At 36.3% G+C, this 23,917-nt stretch overlaps 2 protein-coding genes across 7 annotated transcripts in view; one reads left to right on the plus strand and one right to left on the minus strand.

Annotated features, from left to right (window-relative positions):
* ntn1b (netrin 1b) overlaps positions 1-2,986 on the minus strand; it is a 54,851-nt gene extending 51,865 nt beyond the window's left edge. Inside the window, exons 1-2 of one of the 3 annotated variants that reach the window (XM_082162156.1) lie at positions 2,192-2,986; positions 977-2,021 (exon numbers count right to left, since the gene is read on the minus strand). In XM_082162156.1, the coding sequence (XP_082018282.1) occupies positions 977-1,991 (1,015 nt within the window). In that variant the 5' untranslated portion in view covers positions 1,992-2,021; positions 2,192-2,986. Of the gene's footprint in view, positions 1-976 lie in introns of all 3 variants that reach the window. The other 2 variants (XM_082162155.1, XM_082162154.1) reach the window with 2 other exon arrangements.
* A 2,607-nt stretch (positions 2,987-5,593) lies between these two features.
* Positions 5,594-23,917, plus strand: pik3r6b (phosphoinositide-3-kinase, regulatory subunit 6b). Of its 4 annotated transcripts, XM_082162089.1 has the most exons (21): positions 5,594-5,722; positions 8,062-8,218; positions 11,237-11,302; positions 12,077-12,181; positions 12,759-12,850; positions 12,976-13,044; positions 13,245-13,377; positions 13,796-13,865; positions 14,319-14,505; positions 17,076-17,217; positions 17,377-17,463; positions 17,553-17,940; positions 18,029-18,122; positions 18,217-18,330; positions 20,562-20,675; positions 20,822-20,936; positions 21,498-21,568; positions 21,967-22,057; positions 22,507-22,562; positions 22,669-22,772; positions 22,898-23,917. In XM_082162089.1, the coding sequence occupies exons 3-21, from the start codon at positions 11,290-11,292 to the stop codon at positions 23,049-23,051; spliced, it is 2,199 nt and encodes a 732-aa protein (XP_082018215.1). In that variant the 5' UTR covers positions 5,594-5,722; positions 8,062-8,218; positions 11,237-11,289; the 3' UTR covers positions 23,052-23,917. The 4 variants fall into 4 exon arrangements, with proteins under 4 accessions (XP_082018215.1, XP_082018217.1, XP_082018214.1 ...); XM_082162091.1 differs by lacking the exon at positions 11,237-11,302 and having other exon boundaries at positions 5,711-5,722; XM_082162088.1 differs by lacking the exon at positions 5,594-5,722 and having other exon boundaries at positions 7,969-8,218.

The following is a 23,917-nucleotide window of genomic DNA, read 5'->3' on the forward strand; positions in this document are numbered from 1 at the left end:
TAAAGATGAATCTGATATGTTCCATTTGCATTATTCCTTTTTGAACTAAAGTTGATTAATTCATCAAGAAAAAAGAATGAATGAAACCAAAAGCTGACAATTCATTAAAACAAATGCTGTATGATTTGCCTAACATAATAAAACGTATTATTACCTTCATTTTACATTTGGCAGACGATTTTATCCAAAGTGACTTACATTGCTTTTCAAGGTACACATTTTAAATTCTTATCAGTTCTTGCTTTCCCTGGGAATGGAACCCATGACCTTTACATTATGATTATTTTGGTTACACTTTAGTTAAGGGTCCAATTCTATTAACAAGTTGCTTATTAGCATGCATAATAGGATATTGGCTGTTTATTAGTACCTATAAACCACATATTATTTGCCTTATTAATTACCATATTATACAATCCTACCCAATACTGAAACTTAACAACTACCTTACTAACTATTAATAAGCAGTAATTAGGTGTTTATTGAGGCAAAATTCATAGGTAATAGCTATTTAATAATGAGAAATGGACCCTAAACTAAAGTGTGACCGATTTTATTTTTTATTTATTTAAAAAAAGATACACTTTTCGTCCAATCTTTTAAACATTTTGGAAATGTCTACCTCTGGTGAGGTCCAAAAATCTGAGGCCACTAATGAAATGGTGTTTATTTTGCTTTTTTCTCATTTAATACACAATTTTTCCATCACAAACTATGCCATCATTACAATTGAATTGACAATTGCTTTCAAAATCCAAGAAACCCGTTCATTTCCAGGTTTGAATTAATTATATGTGTGGTCTCTCAGACTTTTGGACCGGGGAAACACTTAACAAAGTAAATAAAAAAATAGCACATTCAAATAAGATATTTCATTAATATATTCTCATATTTGAATATGCCATCATTAAAACAATTATTAAGGAAACCTATAATGAAGTGTTTCCTTTCAAAGAACCATCAGCACTTGACTCACCGACACATTCGTTCGCCTCTCTGGCCGTCGCGCGCTGCCACGGCCGGTCGTAGTGGAACGGCTTACACCTGTCACACTCCGGTCCCGCCGTGTTGTGCTTGCACTCACACACTAGGTTCCCTTCCCGGTCCTTTACGCACTTTGACGCGTGCCCGTTACACTTGCAGCGACCGCCGACCTGCAGGTCAGACACCGCGTAAAAATACGAGTCCCTGGCGAGCTCCGAGTCATCCTCATTCTCATCCCCGAACGTGTGCAGCCGGTTGAAGGTCACTTTGATATCGGTGGCCGTGACCCAGTCCTGCAGGACGGGAGAGTTGTCGAAGTCATGCGCGGAAGGTCTGCCATCCAGCGTGCTGAATGCGATGAGCCCACCTGTTAACGGCTGCATGTCCGTGTGAGAGTCCGTGCAGATCGCTTCCTGCTCGTTCTGCTTAGTGATCGCAGCTTTGCTCGGCTTGTTGTACATTTTCTTGCACTGGGTTGAGTAGAACTGAAAGGGCACCCAAGTTTTCCCATAATCCATGGACTTGAGGATGGCCATGGATTCAGGACGAGGAGAGCAGAACTGGAGGCTCACATATGTCACCTCGAACTTCTTCCCCAGGGACAGCGTCAGAGTCACATTTTGGGGGTACTGCACGTAGTTCTCCGATTGCCAACAGGTGAGGTTGTGGGGGTTGTTGAGGTCTGTGAGATACGCAGGTGGATGGGTCTTCTTGGGGTCCGTGGCGTCGCAGATGTTGCAGTCCCTCGATCTTTCCTCGCCCTTCTCGGTCACCACGCAGTACCGCGACGCCGGGGTGCCGCAGGTGCTGGATACGCGCACGTCCTTCCCGAACGCGGAGTTCACAAAGTCGGGGATGCAGCGTCTGGGGTTGCCGTTCTCGTCGTAACACGGGTCCGGAGGAGAGGACTGAGCCGCGAACATACTCATTCCGTATCCACCACGACCACCAGCCACCATCGCGGTGATAGACACCATGGAGACGCAAGTTACCAAAATCCTTAGCATTGCAACCCCTGGTCCTCAGTGTCCCTGAAACTGCACTGAACAGAAAAGAATCGTTTTTGCATGTAAAAAATGACTAGTTTTGCAATGCAATATGCAATCTAGCATGGAGTTTCCTACATGCTATGTTGAAAGTGTGTGAAAGATTTGTGCGTAATTATAGGCGACTTTTCTTAAAGACAAATCCACAAAGTGCACTATACCTCAGAGAGACTGCTTTATTCGGGTGGAGAAGTATGTCAAACCCGTCTAAAAAATAAATTATAGGGTTCTCTCCCTTTCTTTTCTCTCTCCCGGATATGTTGTAATCTCTTTCCCACTTTCAACCAAAATGAAACAGAAAACCTGCTATTACTTTCCAAGTCTCCTTTCTTCCTCTGCCTAACTCACTCACACCTCTGCCTCTCTGTGACTGAGTGTCGCAGCTCAGCCCTTCTCTCTTTCTGCTGCTCTGCCTGTATTCAATAGGAAGGGGGTTCAGTCATTTACCATTCTCTCTGTGCGCCTGCATGAGTAAAGCGCTTTATTGCCCTGTGTTCAAGCACAATGGAATTCTGATGTACGTTTATCTAGTTGCATTTTGAGTTATTCGTAATTATAGGGTAACGTTCGACTACTTTCAGTCTTGAAAACTTCACATTTAAACCGTTTTATTTATGCGCAATGACAGCAGTTTTGTGGAGAGCATTTTAAGGAATGCCATTTGAAAACACGCACACCAAATCATTGAACAAAATATATATATATATATTTGAAGTTGTTGTGAAAAAGGGCAAAGTAGAATTTCCCCTGACTGACACTTTTTTTTTTGTCAATTTGTAGATGGGGATTAAAAAGTCGGTGTTGGGGACAAGCGCGAAATAGAGAAATTCTGGCAAATATCAACACCTGATATTATGAAAAAATAATTAAAGTGACACAATAAAATGTCTTGATCTGTGTTCTTTTTTTATTACAACTAAATGAAAAAATTATTTAAATTATTTTTAATTTAATTTAAATATCGTATAGGACAACATTTCCCATAAATAGCCCACGAACCACATACTACAGCAGACAATATACACTGCAAAACATCTAAAGCACAAACAAAATAAAAGAATGGATGGATGGATGGATGGACAGATTGACAGATCTTCTTGACAAACTTTAACATTGCATGCAAAATAAAACTTTCCAGCTACACAGTTGAAAAGTTTTAGCCTACATTGCATATTGAGTTATAAACCCTAACCCTTTTTCACAGAATGCTCCTTTTCATCTTTGAAAACGGAAATAAATAGCATATGCACATCATACATGTAGGCTACATTAAATTCCAGACGCAGTTCTGATTACGCAACTCTTGGCCACCCACCGTGCCCAGTTGTTGATTCATGGTTCCTCACAATAAAGAAACAACGACACCGTGTGGTAGAGTGGAGAATAGTCCAATCAACAGCGAATCACCAGACCAGAGGTCTCTCTTCACTTACCTTTATACGAGAATTAAATAGGCTACTTACTTAGCTATACTTTCTTACTTTACTTACTTTTTCAAATTTTCTAATAGCTAGCTTGTAAAATGAATCTACTCTGGATAACATTTAATATTCGGCAGCTCCCAACTTGTTACCCGTTTTATAGGATTTTATCACTCAGGAAATGTCAATTTTAGTCTTTTTATTTTATTTATTATTAGAAACAAATATTATGTGCCATTGTTGCTCCATAGTTTTAGGTTTCAAGCTATAAGAACTTTGCCACCTTCAATTCAATTTTTATGTTAGGCCTCTGCATGCAAACACACACATACTGTAATATGCTCCCAATGTTGACATCCACCTAAAATTATCTATATTTTTAGCAGGCTACAGTTTACAGAGTGTATGATACTTCTAAATAAGCTGAAGAGTAAAGATTTAAACAGGGAACAATCATTAGCATTCGTATTCTTGGCGTCATTATGTATGTGTTCAAGTACAGGTCCACTGAAAGCAACAAGACCACAGGCAACTTTAAAGTCACCATGAAATCAAAGTTGACACTTCTTATTATTTTGATATTGTCCTCGTAATGTTTAATCCTCGCTCTTGTAACAACATCTCTTCTCTGTTGATGTCTACTGACGCGAGGGCGGGACAACCTGTCACTCATACATCACAGCAATAGCAAACCACAACCATCCAATCAATTCCTCATGGACAAAATCAAGCCCCGCCCTACATTTGTTCTTGTCCGAGACCCCGTTTCACTCACATATAGGCCTACGTCACAATAGGGAAGTAAAGGCTATCACAACTTCCGTTTTTATGCCGACTTTAAAAAAGCAACAAATTCATAAGCAGAGCATCTTCTAAAATCACTAAATTGGATCAGATGTGTTCTTTTTGTTTCCTGGCAGCAGAAAGTATGTTTTATTTTTTATCCTGCATGTCATTTTTCCTTGCCACTGTCCTTGGTGCTGAAGTCACGGACAAACTGGAATAATGTCATCATCACAGGTCTCAGAGAAATAGCAGATTTTCCATCATTACCAAAGATTTGTCTAAGGATACTAAGACTAAGGTTCACTGAAACTGTGGCCATCTAAAACATCATTATATACAGAGACTATTTTAGCACTGATGTGTCGTGGGTACTTCCCACTTGCGTGGTAAAAGATGACTTCAGATTTTTCCATCAGTATTGGGTTTCATTCGATTCACGTAGGCACAATGGATTTGTATGACAACTGGCCTATGTTTGAGTCACACATAGGTCAGTTTAAAACCACTGAAATAAGGAAATGCATGCGCATGCAAGGCAGTGTCAGGTTTCTCATGTCCTCTTTTACATCAGCAAAGGTAAATGTCGCAAATTAACTTCTTATTGTACTCTTTGGTGGTAATGTCATAACTCTGGCTACTTCAGGTGGAAGTTATTTGTTACTTAGTGCAAACCAGTGTTTTAGTTCCCATGTGCTATGAATGGATTAAGAGCAGGGGCTGGTATTGTGGTTGTCACTGTAACTGCAACATTTGTGCATGTAAAAAGCACGATAGATGGTCATCTATCAAGCAGCTTATCATCTCGTTTTGGGGTGAAATGAGAATTAAAAGCTATACATGTGAGGTGTTCTCTGAGTGCAAAGCAGGGTTGTGGTATATGAATAGGAAGTAGACTGTTTCCTCACATACAAAGAGAGCTGTGTGTGCAGATATAACTGTGTACAAAATGTTTTCCCTTTTATGTACATCTTACTCGTGTATGGGGGGGTTTGCGGAGTCCGTAATCTTAGAAAGCAGACATGCAGATTGGATTGGATTGCCAAAAATTATACTTTTATTATGTTATATACATTAGCCTATATGTGGTATTTTTTTATTGAAATATTATTATTATTTTTATATATATGGTATTAATTTGATAAAAGTTATTTATGTAGTTCAGTCTATATATTTATTTACTTATTTATTTGTTTGAGTAGAGTTCCTCATTTAGATTATTTATTTATTTATTTATTTATTTATTTATTTATTTATTTATTTATTTATTTATTTAAAGAGTTCCTTATGTATGTCATTTCTCAAAATTGTATCAATCGATCAAATGATTTCAAAGACGCCATTAATTTGCTTTGTTGATTGTAATGGGAGTGCTCCGATGGGAAGTGACGTTAACGATGTGGGCGGGGCTACACAAACGCTGCGCTCATCTGTCATCTGTAAAGTGTGAATGAACTGAAGCGGATCTGCATAAGACAAACACGAGAGGTAGGTCGATTGAAAATGTTCTGTGAATTTTCATAACTAGCTTTTTGTGAATCTCATGGCTCAAAAATCTGCTTCCTATGAACTTCTGTTATGTTGTAACGGTTATTATAACTTTCATTCTTATGCGTTGTGTAGTAGCCTTAGACACTTTTTAAGATCCAAAGTAGGCTATGAGAAGAGTTAAAATAATAGCGATGCAAATTTATTTATTTATTTTTGTTGTTGTTGTTGTTTGCCGCAGTCAAGCTGCTTTACATGGTGTCAGCGTAATAGATCTAAAAAATTTTGCTAATTATTGTTGACATTTTAATATAATGATTCAAATATATATGCTATTAAGCCTAGGCTATATTCATAGGGGAGAGCGGGGCACAAAGTAACGCTTTTTGACTTTCTCAGTTTTTGTAAATCTACTTATGGTTCAGAGTATTTATTTTTTCCCACATTCATTTCCCACATGTCTTGTACAATTATGTGGTTTTGTTTTATTAATACAGTATATACTTTTTTCATGACATACCCCGAAAGAATGGAAGTGAAATGTGACAACATGCCCCATAGTACATTGTAACATGACCATATGACAGCTTAAAATGTTATCTGATCTAATAAAAAAAAATATACAAGACAAACTAAAATATTTTCTAAATAAAATACAATTATTCACTTTTTCATATAAAATAATGGCATTTTTTAATAATTAAATATAAACTAATTTTTGAGTTTTGATTATGAACACAGGAAAACAGCTATACAACATAGTTCAAAACAAATAAATAATTAGTCATTTCTGAACATTGACTCTTAGTCTTTATTCACCTTTTTCTCATGTTTTCTCAATAGAAATAAAAGTATAGAATATAATAGCATATTTCTAATAGGGGCACATTGTAACGCAGTGTGACAACATGCCCCACCTGCACAACTGGGATTTAAACCCTGCTAGTGTTTTCTGCTAGTTAGCGAAGCATTAAAGAACTAGGCCTATCTCAACTGTTAAATAACATATTGGAGATTAAAATAATATCAGATTTGTCTAATTTTAAATAAACACAAAAAATAGAGATACAAATTAACTTAAGTAAGAAATGTACTTTTGGTTTAATAAATGTCTATGTATATCTTCCAAAAAAAATTTTTGGGGCGTAATTTTTTCTCTATATAGTGTTGATATGGCAACTAATACACCAAGTTACGTCATGCTAGCATGTGTGGAAGTATTTAAAACAAGTGTGTTACAACTAGCCCCGTGTTAGGCCTATAGCACTTACGCTTGTAGTCTTTCATATATTTATGAAAAAGAACAAGTGTTGCCCACAATCATTTTTGAATCACTCTTTCCGAGAAAATTAGGAAAGAAGTTGGCTATAACAAATACATTACACATGATTTTTAAAAAGAAGTCTATTAATATATAGAAATGTCTGATTAAGCACAATGTGGAAACACTTTATTTTTGTATCATTGTTACATATGTTACTTGTAGTTACTATAACTACAAATTATGCATAATTACATGCAACTAACCCTAATCTAAACGCTGATCCTAACCCTATAGTAAATACATGTTACTCAATATTACTCAGTACTTAAATGTATAATTACAGTGTAACAAAGACACCTTAAAACAAAGTGTATTACTGGACCAAGTTTACGAACCTTAAACACAGACATCATGTAGAGTCATTTAGGTTGGTCAAGGCGTAGGAGAGACATCTTTACCATTGTCGTTAATAAGTAAGGAAAGATGACAATTTAAATATTATATGACTTTGTGACTGAAACCTGTTGGTTTCAGTCACATAGGTTCAGATGTTTGAAATCCCCATGTGGGTAATTCTTTAAACCACTGTTGTCCTCATTCTGTTTCTGTAAAGATTGAATTGGTCAGTAATGTAAAACCAGAATGACCACATCCTTTTTTGATGAATGTGCTGACAGTTATTTATTAGTTTGTTTGTTTTTCCAGAAACTCGTTGGCAGGGGTCATCTGTATCAGTATATCTGATGTTACTCGCAGTTCCCTTTTCATCGCTAGATCAAACAGGGGTGGAGCTCAGGTTTTGGTCTCTGCAAAAAAAGTGTGATGTCCGGTTTTATTTGCACAATAAAGGAGATAAAAAAACAAAGTATGTGTGATGAGCATGAGGTTTTGATGTGGGCCTTTCTGGACGAAAGGTGAAAAAAAAATGACAGTGCTAAAAATATATCCGCTTAGCTTCATTTAGCCACACATTGGTATGGCCGGAAACCAACTCAGTCTAGTCTTCAGTCTGTCTATGTTTGAAAGAGAAAGAATATCTTGGCAGTAAAGAGCCTGTTTCTTCATTTTATCACAGGCAGGCATTCACACAGATGATCAGACTGAGGAAAAGAGACGTCCTTATGAGCAAGATTGTTGTCAAGATTATTCAAATACCTTCTGCTCTCGCTCGAGGACTGGGATTATCATATTTTCATCGTTCCTTATAGGAACAGCAGTTTTATGCATGGAAGGTAGGCTTGTGTTATGTAAATTTACTGTGCATTTCTTTTTTGCTCATCATTTTTTGTGTCTGGATAATACAATAATAAGCAAAGAATAATTTATTAAAATGTAGCTATAGCTATAGGATGAAAGCAGCAGCATTTGTTTTAGTCTTATTATAAAAAAATTGTTTCTTTAGTTAGCTAACGTTATGGCAATGTTATGAACAAACATTCTTCCAGTAACATTAATAGAATGTTTCGTTCAAAGTTATCTGGTCTTTAATGGTGTTCTCAAAACATTAGCACTAAAACAAAGTGCTAGCCTAACACATGGAACGAACACTAAGTTAAGTATTGTATCAGCATTATTCATATTATCAAATGGTGAATTAATTTGTGGAAAAGTGCCATACATCCTTTGACGTGAATTACTAAAGATACTGGAAGTGTTTTCTTCTTCCTTTTAAAAGTTGCCTATTTATTTTGCCAAGATTATACGATTAATTGCATTTTATTATTTGTATTTCACATTGTCTTTTCCCTGTTGTCCGCGACCCTATAAGAACAAATCTGCGGCCTGTTTCTGAGTTGCGACTCAGTTGAGAACTGCTGGTTTAGTGCATGTTAAGCTCATTCATTTGTAAAATGCAAATGTTGTTATGTCTAACACATGATTTATGAGAAACAACAACATTTCTCTCGCAACATGAAAACCTGTGAGGTTTTCACCCCTTTGAAATCTGCTTCCTGTGCCGAGAACTGTGGGGTCTTTTCTGCATCCGTGTTGTGCTCACTGAATTTACAAACTGTAACCTCAATGCAGGAAATGGGCATAAATGCAATATATTTATATATTGGCTATGATTAAACCGCTTGTTAAAAAAAACTAAAACTCGATCCTACAGAATTAGTCAATTACAGGCCGATCTCGAATCTACCTTTTCTGTCATAGATACTAGAAAAGGCAGTATCTTCACAACTATGTTCCTTTTTTAGAAAGAAATGGTGTCTGCGAGGATTTTCAGTCAGGATTTAGACCATATCATAGTACTGAGCTCTCATTAGAGTTACAAATGATTTGCTCTTATCATCTGATCGTGGTTGTATCTCTCTATAAGTGTTACTGGCTCTTAGTGCTGCATTTGATACCATCGACCACAACATTCTTTTAAATAGACTCAAAACTGATGTTGGCATTAGTGGAATTGCATTAGCATGGTTTAAATCATACTTATCTGACCGTTATCGGTTTATAGCAGTAAATGAAGAGATGTCTTATCGATCAAAAATGCAACATTAAAGTCCATCTAGAACATTTAAACTCCTTGCCTATTTACTAAATTTGAAAATGGGAAAAAAAATGTTTTGATTGCTAATTTGATTACAGCTTTATAGAGAAAACTATTCAATACTGTGTACTTTACTTTTTCAAGCTATCAAATGCAGTCAGAAAAGTGTACAGATATTCAATATTATTGTATGAATGTAAAATGAATAACAGCTGTGGTAACTTAAAAAAAAAAAAAAATTAATTGTTGCTTTTACAATGTTGCATGTATGGTGTACCACAAGGATCAGTACTAGGACCTTTGCTGTTCACCCTGTACATGCTACCCTTAGGAGATATCATTAGGAAGCATGGCATTAGTTTTCACTGTTATGCTCATGACACTCAGCTCTATATTCCTTCACGCCCTGATAAAACTTACCAATTCACAAAATTTACGGAATGCATAGCTGATATAAAAAATTGGATGACTAGTAATTTCCTACTGCTTAATTCTGAAAAAACAGAGTTTCTAATTATTGGACAAAAAACCTCTGCACGTATTAACCCAGAATACTGTCTAACAATTGATGGCTGCTCTGTCAAGTCTTCGTCGTCGGAATCTGGGTGTGCTCTTTGATACCAATCTTTCATTTGAAAGTCACGTGTCTAGTATCTTTAAAACCGCATTTTTCCATCTTAAAAATATATCTAAATTACGTCATATGCTCTCATTGACAAATGCGGAACAATTAGTTCATGCGTTCATGACATCAAGATTATTGTAATGCTCTACTGGGTGGTTAAACAAAGTCCAGTTGGTCCAAAACGCAGCAGCTCGTGTTCTTAGAGAACCAGGAAGTATGACCATATTAGCCCAGTTCTGTCAACACTGCATTGGCTCCCTATTAAACATAGTATACATTTTAAAATATTGCTGACTACTTACAAAGCACTAAATGGTTTAGCTCCCCAGTACTTGAGCAAGCTCTTATGGTCGCATTATAGTCCTTCACGTCTATTGCAATCTCAAAATTCCGGCCAGTTGATAATACCTAGAATATCAAAATCGACTGCTGCCGGTTGATCCTTTTCCTATTTAGCAGCACCAAAACTTTGGAACAGTCTTCCTAACATTGTCCGGGAAGCAGACACACTCTGTCAGTTCAAAGCTAGACTAAAAACACATCTCTTTGACCTAGCATAGCATACACATAACACATTATAGACTTCTATAATTCAATGTTAGGCTGCATAGATTAGGTCAGCCGGAACCGGGAACACTTCCCATAAATATCGCATAAAGCGATAAAAATTCTGTATTATAAATTTTAAGGCCAGACAAGTAGTTTGTTAAGGGTTGGTTTGTAAAGAAGGACGACACACCTGCGCACATATATTCAAACGCGCATACCTGTGGACTAAACACGTAATACACATGTGCACGCCATCAGCGTTCTCACAGGTTCACGTTTTTAAAGTTTGCGCAAAGAGAACTTAAGGGGTTTCTGTAAGAACGGTGTCGTGTTAGCGGCCTCTAAGTTAAAAACTAATGATTGTTGCGACGGAAGTGAATCAATCAAAACTAACTTTAGCTGGACAATAACTTTATTCTAGAGCTGCTGTAAAGCCAAAACAATCTCTGTTACTTTAATTTCCTATTATCACTGTAAAGCTGCTTTGAAACCATCTATGTTGTTAAAAGCATTATATAAATGAAGGTGACTTGACTTGACTTGACCTGACAAAAGCGTGTTCTCTTTATTTTGTGCTTGCAGACATGAAGAACCCTCAATGACATGTGGATATTATCTGAGCTGTGAACCCCACCATGGAAGAAACATGTACTAAAACACTCTTTCCTAACACTTGCTTTTCTGTTATAGACTCGCTTCCATTTTATACATTACGTTAGTTTTATTATTGCACGGAAACATCTGAAGGCTTGATTTTATTTCAGTTGTATTTTATAGTTTCAACTTCAATTATTTTACCATAGTACAATATTTATTTAGTATTGTGTATGCAATGGGAGTATATAGTACTACCATATATTACTTTAGTACTTTACTATAATGGATTATTAAAGTTTGCTTTTATTTCAAATAAATGCTATTCTTTAGAACATTCTATTCATCAAAAGAATCCTTACAAAATGTATCACTTTCCAAATATGAAGCAGCACAACTGTTTTCAATATTGATAATAATAAGAAATGTTTCTTGCGCATCAAATCATCATATTAGAATGATTTCTGAAGGATCATGTGACACTAAAGACTGAAGAAATGATGCTGCAAATACAGCTTTGCATCACAGAAATAAATTACATTTCAAAATATAGTCAAATAGAAAACCGCTTATTTTAAATTGAAATAATATCTCACAATATCACTGTTTTTACTATTTTTTAATTGAATAAATGCAGCGTTGGTGAGCATAAGAGACTTCTTTCAAAAACGTTCAAAAATCTTACCAACCACAAACTTTTGAAGGGTAGCGTACTGTATACATTTACACGTTTCATTTCTTATTAGTCTAAATCTGCTAACTGAAGACTGAAGTTTTCAAACATCTGTAATGTTGATGTTTCATGAGGTTGTGTGAACTGTTTTGCAGTCGGTGGCGTCTCCTCAGTCGTGGAGTCTAGTCTCTACCACAATGTCCATTCCATCCTCAGAGAACTGGACTGTGAACCTCAAGCTGGATCAGCCTGCAATAAAGGTACCGACGCTACCTTTACTAATAATGCATGTTAAATCTCCAAAATGTGCCTTGAGATATCATGGCTTTCACCCTGAATGATCCACAATATGCTATTTCCTTGTCCAAGATGTGAAAATGAACCCTCAGATGCATTTTACTTCAAAACAATAATATATAATAATAATTCCTAATGTTTTTATTCCATCAAAATAGTGTATTCTGGGTTTGGGTTTCCTTTTGGTTATTTCTTTGGGAACCGAATCATAACATTTGTGGAAACTTCTTTTAACGTAGTATTTTTATAACCAAAAATATACCATGTTTATATACAATTCATAATAAAATCTGAATAAGACAGACACATAGAATTATGGGAAAGGGTCAAAGGTAATTGTCTATGAGGACTTTTCGCAGTGGACTTCATCATGCTTCAGTGGGTTAATGGAACAGTTCACCCAAAAATGCTCGACTGTTCCAAACCTAAGCATTTTTGAAGACTTTTCCCGCAGCTCGATATTATAGTTTATGCTAATCACATCTGAAAAGGCCAAAAAAGTATACGATTGAAGTTTATATGTTATGTCGTTTTGTTTAGGCATGTTGAGATGGACTCTGCATAACAGGGTGGACAGAAACCCGTCTATCAGTGTCCCTCTAGTGAGGGTTCTGATAAAAGAGCTCGAAAAGGTTTGTTTCTTTAACGTTAAATATGTCTGTGCGGAACATCCAAAGATTTTAGAGTTGCAGTCGTGCAATTTTCTCTGTGAATGATGATCTGATTATTTCTCTCCTTTTTATATGATTTATTCCAGGCGGAGAGAATCGATTCCAAGATTCGCATCATTCCTTTACTTCACACACTTGCCTACGCAGTCCTACAGGTCAGATTTCTGTGAATCCTTTTGTTTGTTATGTTATTGTTTTCCAGTCAGTGATGTGGAATACATCTGCAGGCAGGTTCCCGGCAGATTTGTTATTGTAGGAACAGTTCCTTGTTGCTTATCTGGAAATCAACATTATTGGTTTGTTTTTTAGCCATGTGTGATGCATGTTGCTCATCAGGTTCTCTGCTTTATTTCAGTCTGTATTTATTCCAGAAGACCTTTATCGAAGGATGTACATTTGCCTGAAAAGTTTAGTTACATTACCTGTACCTTACTGTGCAATTGCACTCAACTATGCAAGACAGATGAAAATGGAACAAATTGCACCAGGTAATAGTTACATTAAAGCAATAAAAGCATTTCTGGTGTTCTTCTTCATGTGTTGTGCATTTGATCAGAATGAAACTGGGATGCCGTCTATGTATCGAACTAATTGTTAAACTGGAGTTTTGAAGTGTTTTTCAGTTTCATTTCTGGTAACATTGTTACTAGCATACACTCATTTAACCCAGTTTGGTTTGCATGGGTATTTCTTACTAACCACCATTGGTGCACCTGTAACTCATGCGAGGAGATGGCAAGTTTGGATGTGGTTAATCTAAATCTTAGTTACTGCATTCAAAAAATGCACCAAAGAAAATTTGGACTCAGATATTTCCTTTTCGATTGCTACTTCAGGTGTGTATTTCATTCTGTGGAAATCCCATCCTGCAGCAGTTTTCAAGGTGCTGTTTTCAATCTGTTCCAGGAATACTGTTTCAGAGGAGAGTCATTGCTGAACACAGCCTACGTAATGATCTTTATCCACATCATGAGAAGTAAGATGATGCCAATCAAATAAGATTCCTGTACTTTTTTTATACACTACCGTTCAAAAGTTTGGGGTCGGTACGATTTTTTCTTTCAATTAATGAATACCTTTATTCAGAAAGGATGCATTTAATTGGTCAAAAGTGACAGTGAAGACTTTGAATTTAACTCTGATGAATAGCTACATATTTAAATTTTACCCATATGATCTGCCCACGTTGGTTAGTAAGTCAAACTGTAGTGACTCATTTACGATTTGATCACATTTATTTTGAACATTCTAAGAAATGTCACCTCATTTGTAGTGTGCATTCCTCTTTTTATTTTAGGCATATGAAATTAAAGTGTTTCCGTGCCTTTTTACAAGAGGGAAGTTTTAGTGACTAATTGTTTTTATTTATAAATGCGCTTTTATGGTCTTTGTATTCACTGTGTGCAACTCTCTGTGTTTCTTTGATCAGGGTGTTTGTGTTCATAGATCCCGCTGTGTTTCCTCTGTCTCTGCTGAATGCGCTCAAGGCGGACGTGGAGTCTGCGGACGCTGGTGGTGGAGACCCGCTGATCTGCAAACGCAGGGTTTTACTGCACACAGTGATAGCTGGATTAGGAAAGCAATGCCATGTTGACCAGCTCGCACATGCTCTAGAGGTTTGTGTGCGATTAAAAACACCTGTAGAGCATCACTATATTCACAACACATCCCATGGGATTTCAAATTAATACATTTATATATACCGTACTGTTCAAAACTCTTATGAACTCTTATAAACTCAGGGCCCTATCTTGCACCCAGCGCAATTGACTTTGTACACCGACGCATGTATCATTCCTATTTTGCACCCGCGCACGGCGGACTTTTCCCCCCACAGACGCACGTCGGTAAACTAGGAAATGCATTTGCGTTCCCTGGTGCTATTTTGCAGGTTTAGAAAACAATTCCGCCACTAACCAAGAAAAACCTAGTCTAAAGTCAGTGGCGCGTTGCGCATGTTATTCATATCCTATTTAAGGGCGCATGCTTGGCCATAATCAATGTAGCGTGTGCACTTTGCTTATCTCATCTTCACACAGACGCAGCAGTTCTCATTTTTAGAAAACCATACATTATTACAAGTAAAAATATTACACGAGGGAAATCATTGTTGTGTTCATGAAGATGTGAAAAAATAGGCATAAATCTAGCTTACACATTTACCCAAATTTTTATACGCCTGTTTAACTGAAGCTGATTTGGGTGGGTTTCTCCATCCCCATACAATGTCACTTTTCTGTCTTTTACGGCCCTGACGAGAACGTCGTTCTCCTCGGCTGTGAACCGCTCCTGGCGTGTATCTGGCAAATCCGCCGTTATAATAGCAATCCGCCATGCAACAAGCGTGCCTGCTTTTAAAGGGAATGTGAGATGTCGCTCTGATTGGTTTATTTCACGTTACGCCCAAACCACACCTATGAATAATGAAGCTACTTCAGACCAACCCATTTTAGATTTGCGTCGGGCGCAAGAGTCATTTATCCCGCCGGTATAATAGCAACAGCGCCCAAGACCCGCCCACAAAGTTACTTGCGTTTCGCGCTTGATACTTGCGTTTCAGATCGTTAAAATAGGGCCCAATGTCTCTTATGCTCAGCAAGGCTGCATTTATTTGATCAATAATACAGTAAAAAATATTTTCAGCATCATTCCTCCAGTCTTCAGTGTCACATGATCCTTCAGAAATCATTGTAATATGCTGATTTGGTGCTCAAGAAACATTTCTAATTATTATCAATGTTGAAAAAAGTTGTAGAAACCATGATACGTTTTTTTAGGATTCTTTGATAAATATAAAGTTCAAAATAACAGCATTTATTTTTAATAGATTTTTTGTAACAATGTAAAAGTCTTTACTGTCACTTTTGATCAATTAAATGCTTGCAAATGAAAAAAATATAAAATATATATATTTTAAAAAAGTGTTTATTTTTTAAAAACTCACTGGTTCCAAACTTTTGACAAATGGGATAATAACAACAATATCAATTGGGATGGGTGCTTTTATATATATATATATATATATATATATATATATATATATATATATATATATATATATTTAATACTGTAATCAGGTTTAAACCTTTCGTACATAAGTATTTAATGAAAAAAACTATACCCTAAAACAGGGGTTATTCATCTATTCAATTATAAATAAATTAGAATTAAAATAAACAAATAAAATGTTTGAATAATAAAAATAATAAAAAATTTGATCAAAGTTTCACATTTAACAGTATATTTCTAGTGAGTATACAAAATATAAAATAATGTAGCTTAATAGAAACTCATTTCAGATTTATAATATTAATTTTTCAATGTTTTTAAAAGATAGACGGGATGGGGGTCCCTCACACGGGGATGCACATATTTGAGGGCCCTTGGCATCTAAAATATTGAAATCTCCTGCTCTAAAGAACACTATGGCCCAGATTTACTAACAGCTTACGCCAGCGCAAACCCTGTTTTGGTGTTAAAAACAATATTTTACTCAAGATTTACTCAAGACATGCAGTGAAAAATAAGCGCTGAAAAGGAATGGTCAGGGTTATTTTTGCGGCTGAAATTATTGCATAAGCATTTGTAGTATTTTGAGTTTTACTTTCAGATGCAAAATTTATGGGAGGACAGTATTTAAAGGTGACATATTATGCAATATATTTGTAATATTTAACTTTTGCCATTGCGTTAGAACTGGTTACAATGTTGTCGCTTGCGTAAACCAAATGGCGGCACCGTGGGTGGAAATGTGCAGATTAAGGGGCGGTAATATTATAATAAGATCCCCTTCCTACATCAAAAGGGAAGCGAAATCTGATCAGCTTATTTTTAACATGCTTGCAGAGAAAGCCTCACCAAAGCAAAGTTACTGGGTTGTCACTTTTCATGTTTTCTGGGTTGGTAGATGCACCGGGGACCCAATTATAGCACTTAAACACGGAAAAAGTCAGATTTTCATGACATGTCCCCTTTAAATGAATCACGCAAGTTGATTTACTAAGGTTTGCGCTCGTCAGTTTGCTGGTATTTGCAGCATTATTTGCCTCCCAAAAAAAGCACGTCCTAAACCAGACGCTAATTTGCGCAGAACTTTCCACTTCCATCGACGCTTTTATGGGATTGCGCTCTCACACTAATTTGCCCTGTTTAGTAAATCTGGCCCTAAGTCTTTTGTTTCTTTCAGCATTTAGGTGAAGACCTAGAGCTGCACTTCCAGAATGTTGTCACCATCCTAGAGCAGAGAACGGAAGATGGAGCTTCTGATGATAACCAGTACAAAACAAGATTACAAAAGATCTACCAAGACATCCTGACTGCTGCAAAAGGTAGAAATGTCCTCACCACAATCCAATAAGACACTATTTATAGACACAAATAGACAGACTCAAACATATAGGCACGGTTTCACAGACAGAGCTTAAATTAAGCCAGGATTAGGCCTTAGGGGGATAGTCTTTTAATATTCACACTTTTGGTCTGTTCAGATTCATCATGTCCAGCCTCGAAAGTGGAAACTCAGCTGCCATGTCCTGAGGTCAGCTTCCATGTCTGGACCAAAGAGGATGAGATATGTGAGCTCAACTGCTGTTAATTTCAACTAATGCCTGTACAAATCTGACATTGGACTTAGTTTGATTGTTTTATGTTTTCTTTAAAACAGGGAATGAGCTGGTTAACTTTGCACTAATGGTCCCTGCCGACGGAAACTCTGCTTATATGGACGAGGATGACCTGAAACGTGACTCTGTAATGTCCACCGTGTCCACAGACAGTGGCATCGAGGGAGACATGCCCATCAGTGAGTTCTCCTCTATAATGATAGAGTCTCAGGGCGGCCCAGAGGAACTGAGCAGCTCCCAGTCCTTCTACAGGAGGCCGTGTGTGCGATGTCCTAAAGCTGGGAACAGAATGGCGCTCATGATGGAGGCCATTAAGGGAAATGGAGGATACGTCCTCAATAAAGAAGAAAGGAACCTCACGGCTCGTATTGTTATTATGGGTGACGACAGAACGCTAGGACGGCTAGCCAAGACTCTTCACACTATACGGTAAGATGTATTCTTTTGTACGTTTCATTTGCATTTGAAAAAGTAAAAGTCTAGTTTAATGATTTCGTCTTGCTGTGTTTGTGCTCAGGAAAAGGGAGGCACGACATCTGCTGCTGACAAAGAGAGTGAATCTGGAGATGTATTACATTCCAGTCACTGACCAGTCGCCGCCTTCCAATCAGGTAATAGATTTTGTGTTTTTAGATGCTTCGGTGTTCCTTTAAAAATGCACTAGCAATCTCAACAGTGTTTCATTGTAATGCATGTCTTTACCAGGGGGGTCTTCCTGAAGACATGCTGACACTCGCAGGGTACTTGGGAAGCGTGGATCTGTGGTATGACTGTAACATCACCGGTTTGGGGCCCATGATTCTTAAACTGGCCCAAATGGTAATTAATAGTGTATTCCGGTTCCAATTCCTCTTATCTATTCCGGTTTCTTAGTGGTTCCATTAACAATTTTTTAAATGATTTTATGGGATAAATATATGGAAAAATACATGTAATTCCACTGGTAAATGATGATAAAATTTCAATAATAAATACATTTAAAACAATCATTGCAAAAGGTATGTTTACATATTGAATGTTAAAACCCTAGACAGGTTTTTAGATACAACAAAAGTGTATCTAATTATTGGACTTAAAGGGATAATTCACTTTGAAATTAAATTTTGGTATGTTTTAGCTTACCTCAAGGGCATCCAAGATGTAGGTGTCTTTTTTTCCGCAGTAGTTTCAATTTTGATATTTTTAGGTCAAACCGTTCTTGTCTGTCAGTCATATAATGCAGGTCGATGGTCACTGTCTCAAAGAGCATGCACAGAGTCCAAATTAAACAATTCCCCATCGTAAGTACACATTGATGGCCTAAGACACGAAACGAGCGGTTTGTGTGAGAAAACGAACAGTATTTATATCGTTTTTACCTCTTGTACACAGCCACGTCCAAGTGATCTGATCTGACGTGTACGCAGACTGGTGCATAGATATATACACTAGATGTCGCCTTAAAGACATTCGTTCCAATGAACTGCCATAGACAAGGCGACATCTAGTGTATATATATCTATGCACCAGTCTGCGTACACGTCAGATCAGATCACTCGGACGTGGCTGTGTACAAGAGGTAAAAACGATATAAATACTGTTCGTTTTCTCACACAAACCGCTCGTTTCGTGTCTTAGGCCATCAATGTGTACTTACGATGGGGAATTGTTTAATTTGGACGACGGGGAATTGTTTTAATTTGGACTCTGTGCATGCTCTTTGAGGCGGTGACCATAGACCTGCATTATATGACTGACAGACAAGAACGGTTTGACCTAAAAATATCAAAATTGAAACTACTGCGGAAAAAAAGACACCTACATCTTGGATGCCCTTGAGGTAAGCTAAAACATACCAAAATTTTATTTCAAAGTGAACTATCCCTTTAACTATATATTCAACTACAGTACTAAGATAAAGAAATATATATTCTTTTATTTTCTTTCATTTATACTGGCAAAGTGCATAATACATATCTTTTTGTTATATAAACAATGGGTCAGAAACAACACTGAATGTCTCGCGGTTAGTTGTACATGTGATTCACTTAAAAGAATCGGCTCACAAAAGTAATTCGTTCAGGAGTTGGACTACACTGGGAGCACCGTATGAGTTTGATTCACTAAAAACAACCATCTCATAAGAGTCATTCATTCTGAAGTTGAATTAAAAAAAATTATTCATTTTAAAATTAAAATTCTGTCATCATTGATCAAGTTGTTTCAAACCTGTATGAATTTCATTCTTCTTCTGAACACAAAAGAAGATATTTTGAAGAATGTTGGTAACCAAACAGTTGATGGACCCATAGTATTTTTTCCTACTATGGAAGCCAATGGGGTCCAACAACTGTCTGGTTACCGACATTCTTCAAAATATCTTCTTTTGTGTTCAGAAGAAGAATGAAATTCATACAGGTTTGAAACAACTTGATGAACTTAAATGATGACAGAATTTTACTGAACTAATTCTTTAAACTTCACTAGTTGTGCTGTATTTTTGATTCACTAAAAAGAATCGGCTCATAAGAGTCATTTTTTTCTGTAATGAAACCGGTTCTCGATTCCAACCCACAGTCATATATCATCCTCTGTCTTTTCTGTACTGTTACTTTAATAACGGTACATTTGCATAAATACTGAACTTAATGTGAGAGCATAACTGTGTTTTTAAGTGCAAGAAAAAGATTGACAGCTCTAAAGCATCTGTGCAGCAATATAGAGAAAGGAGGTTTACTGTACTGTCTTGGTGCTTGAAGAATGGAGTAAAAATGTATATTTTTCCAATTTCAACTCCAGTTTTTTTTAGTTTCAATATGTTGACATTCATTATCTGTGAATTGCATTACATTGACAACATTTGGGATGAAAACACATAATGTAAATGTGCTGGCCCTGAGAGTTGATTACTGTATTAATGTATTGAGTTGAAACTCAGAACACACTTTTTCACTTGCTTGCCTGAAATTGTTTTGATGCATGTATAAATGTAACATATTCAAGAGCAGTTTGAATACAGGTGGTTTTTTTATTTATTTTTAACCTTCCTCTTAATTGGTTTCATTGTATAGCAGAGCATCAGTCAAAGCGTATCTTCAGACCCCAACACCTTCCTGCTAGATATCATCTCGTACTACACGCGTGTCAGCCAGTATCCGGTGCACCTTCCCGTCTACTCTGTCAAGGTAACATTCAATCATGCAAACCAGTGAATGACTACTTGTGTGAAAAGGACATTGCTTTTGTTCTCTCCAAAATTTAATCAATATTGTGTAAATTGTGGGTTGTTATCAATGACAAAAGCCGAATATCTGTATGCTGTCACATCTAGATCTGCTTCTCTGGCCTCGGCACCCACATGGTGGAGGAAGTGTTTGTGGCTCAGCTCGCGATGGACTTCCCCGAGGTCAAACGCTACAGAGCTACATTTAAAGACACAATTAAAGGTACTCATGCCATTGAAATGTTTTAAAGTCCCCCTGTAGTCAATCATTTTATCCCTTAAAACTCATCTTCGATCCCCAAATTGACATATTTAAATGTTTTTTCCTTCATGCCTTAAAATAGCTTGAATGTAACTCTACACCCTTGCCTCATTTAGTTTATACGCGGTTCTATGAATATGCAAATTATCCCCGCCTCCATTCACTCACACCAGCTCAGAGATCCACTTGTTGAGGATCATACGTTGATGTGATTGGTTAAATGGTAGTTTGTGATGTCAGAAACACCCGCGATTTCAAACCACGTTTTTGAGACTCTCTTTGGTTCACTGCAGATTTAAAGAGAAAATACTCAGCAATGGTGTTGACTTATGAATTTTCACATAGCTTGTCTTAAAGCATATTAGAAACATCACATAGACATATGAAACCATTAAAAACTTGATTTTCACCACAGGTTTTTTTTTTTACTACACCATATATCTACTGTATGTGCTGTTTCATTGTACTAAATGTGTACTAAGTGCTTGTACTAAATGTTTGTCATTAAATTTTGTCTTGAAGGTTCAGTGCGTTACAAAAAATACAACTTACAAGAATTTCATGGTGCAGTTGTGTCAGTAAATTATAGAAAGGTGAGTTTCCTCTCAAACTATTGACTCTTAATAAGGGAAGCTAACTAGCTGACATTATTTTGGAAAACATATAAAAGAATGTAAAGATTTAATCCAATGTTTTAGTATTATAAACAGTTTGGGGTCAATATGATTTTTTAAATTTTTTTAAGCAACGTTTAGTAAGGATTCATTAAATTAATCAAAAGTAAGAGCAAATACTTTTTTTTATTATATTTCAAATAAATTCTGTTCTTTTTAATTTTCTGTTCCTTTTTTTTTACATTTTTGATTCAATAAATGTAGCGCTGGTGAGCATAAGAGACTTCTTTCCAAAACATTAAATCATCTTACTGACCCTAAACTTTTGAATAGAAATCTATGTAATAAAAAAGATTTGTTGTTAACATTTCTCTTAGGCCTCAATAAGTGACCGAGAAGTTGAGAAGGGAATTTCTTTGTCAACAAGTGGCATGTTGATGAGGGTCACACCTTCCTGCAGACTCAGAAGTACGTCAAATATTTAAAATACTACATTCTTCTTTTCAGTTTATTTATGGGCAAACTCTTAGAATTAACATGATGTCAGTTAGATTTTATTTTATTAATAATATTAATATTTTTTCTGTTTTCTGTTTTATTTTCTGTTTCATTCTGTTGTGTTTTTGTTGTTTTTTATTTTTATTTCAGTTTTAGTTCTTGTTATTTTAGTACTTAATTTCAAAATTTAAATGTAATTTCTTAGAATTTATATATACATTTTGAAAAGATTATTTTTAAATATATATATATATAGTTTTAGTTAACGATAACAACACTGGGTCATGGCTGACAGTATTTATTAAAGACTTACCAAATGTACTTTCATCAACAATAAGGTACTGATACATATTTTAGATGAGGAAAATAAATAATGATGTTAGTTTCCTTGTTTGTAATGTGACGCTTTGGTTCTACAGGTCTACATAGTGTCAGCATGAGTTTCAAAGATATGAATCCCACAAGGCCTAGCATGGTGAGTGAACGTTTGGACAGCGCTTATAAAATAGTGTTACATTCTAGATGTTGTATTTAGTAATCTTGAATGAAATAATAAAGTAAAAACTGTATTTTCTCTCTAGCCTTCACTCAGAGTTGTCAGTGCCAATATCAGGGTTCTGGAGGAAAGAACATTCACAGTGTGTTTGGATAAAGACCCACATAAAACATTCAAGAATGTCCAGAGGTGAACAGTCAGATTATGCCTTTCTATACATAAACTATTCAAAAAAATGAACTTAATGTCAAGCATTACCTATTAGGTAAACCATATATATTCCAGAGCCATTATGTGTGATCTTTTGCCCACAGCATTGAAGTTTCTCCATGCTTGGACCCGGGATACTGCCATCAGCCGACTGCCAAGTCCAAGTACAGTCTTGGAGAGGAAGGCCAATCACTGAGCAAATATCTGAATAAAACCCTCACGCTACCAATCAACACCTTTTGTGGAAATGAGCAATGACATAATGACTCCAATTCATGATATGAGCCCTCGAGTCACGAGACGAACTGAAACCATATACCTCTCTGAGGCTTTTAGTGTTTGAACATGTGCATTTCCTCTTTTTGCCTCTTCTCTGTTGTCTAAAATACATGTAACCTCAAGAGGCCATGACTTCCTGCTGAACTGTTAACACATTCAGTTTATATAGACTGTGTGAATGTGTAGTGACTTATGTTAAAATACTGTCTGAGGATTCATCTTGATCTAAAATGCATGATTTTTGTAAAACGTCCTGCAGTCTGCACATTTTAATATGCCATGATTACACTACTTTTATACTTTCATGCATGACAATAATGTGTTTGTATATTACTTTGGACATTTAACACTTTGGAAGCACTTAGACTTTCATGTTACACTTGTAAACGCTTGGATTATTTTGTTGTGGGAATTTTGGATCAGAACAGCATGCTATCCCATGTTTTTCTGCCGTATAGGCCTAAACACTTTGTGCAGTATGCAAGTTTGGAAACCTGTTACGTTTGCCAAAATGTGCAGTATCATATGTGAGATGTTGAATTTCACAACAATGTTCTCGATTTTTATTTACTATAAGACAAATGAACCTGAGCTAATAGAATTTTGTTTAACATTTTCTTCTTGACTCATGATTTGATCGGATTTTAAAGAACTAAAGAAAACATTAGGTTATATTAAATAGGCACCATACAAATGTATAACATTTTTACAATAGATCTGCAGTTTACATTTTTCACTGTCTGAAGTGACTTCATTGACAGAGCAAGTTCGTTTCAGAAATCCTAATACAAAGACGGAGGATTTTGATATTCGGTATTTATGAATAAAGAACTTGTCATTCAGAA

This window comes from Leuciscus leuciscus (genome assembly GCF_965113295.1).
Source record: "Leuciscus leuciscus genome assembly, chromosome: 1".
NCBI lineage: Eukaryota > Metazoa > Chordata > Actinopteri > Cypriniformes > Leuciscidae > Leuciscus > Leuciscus leuciscus.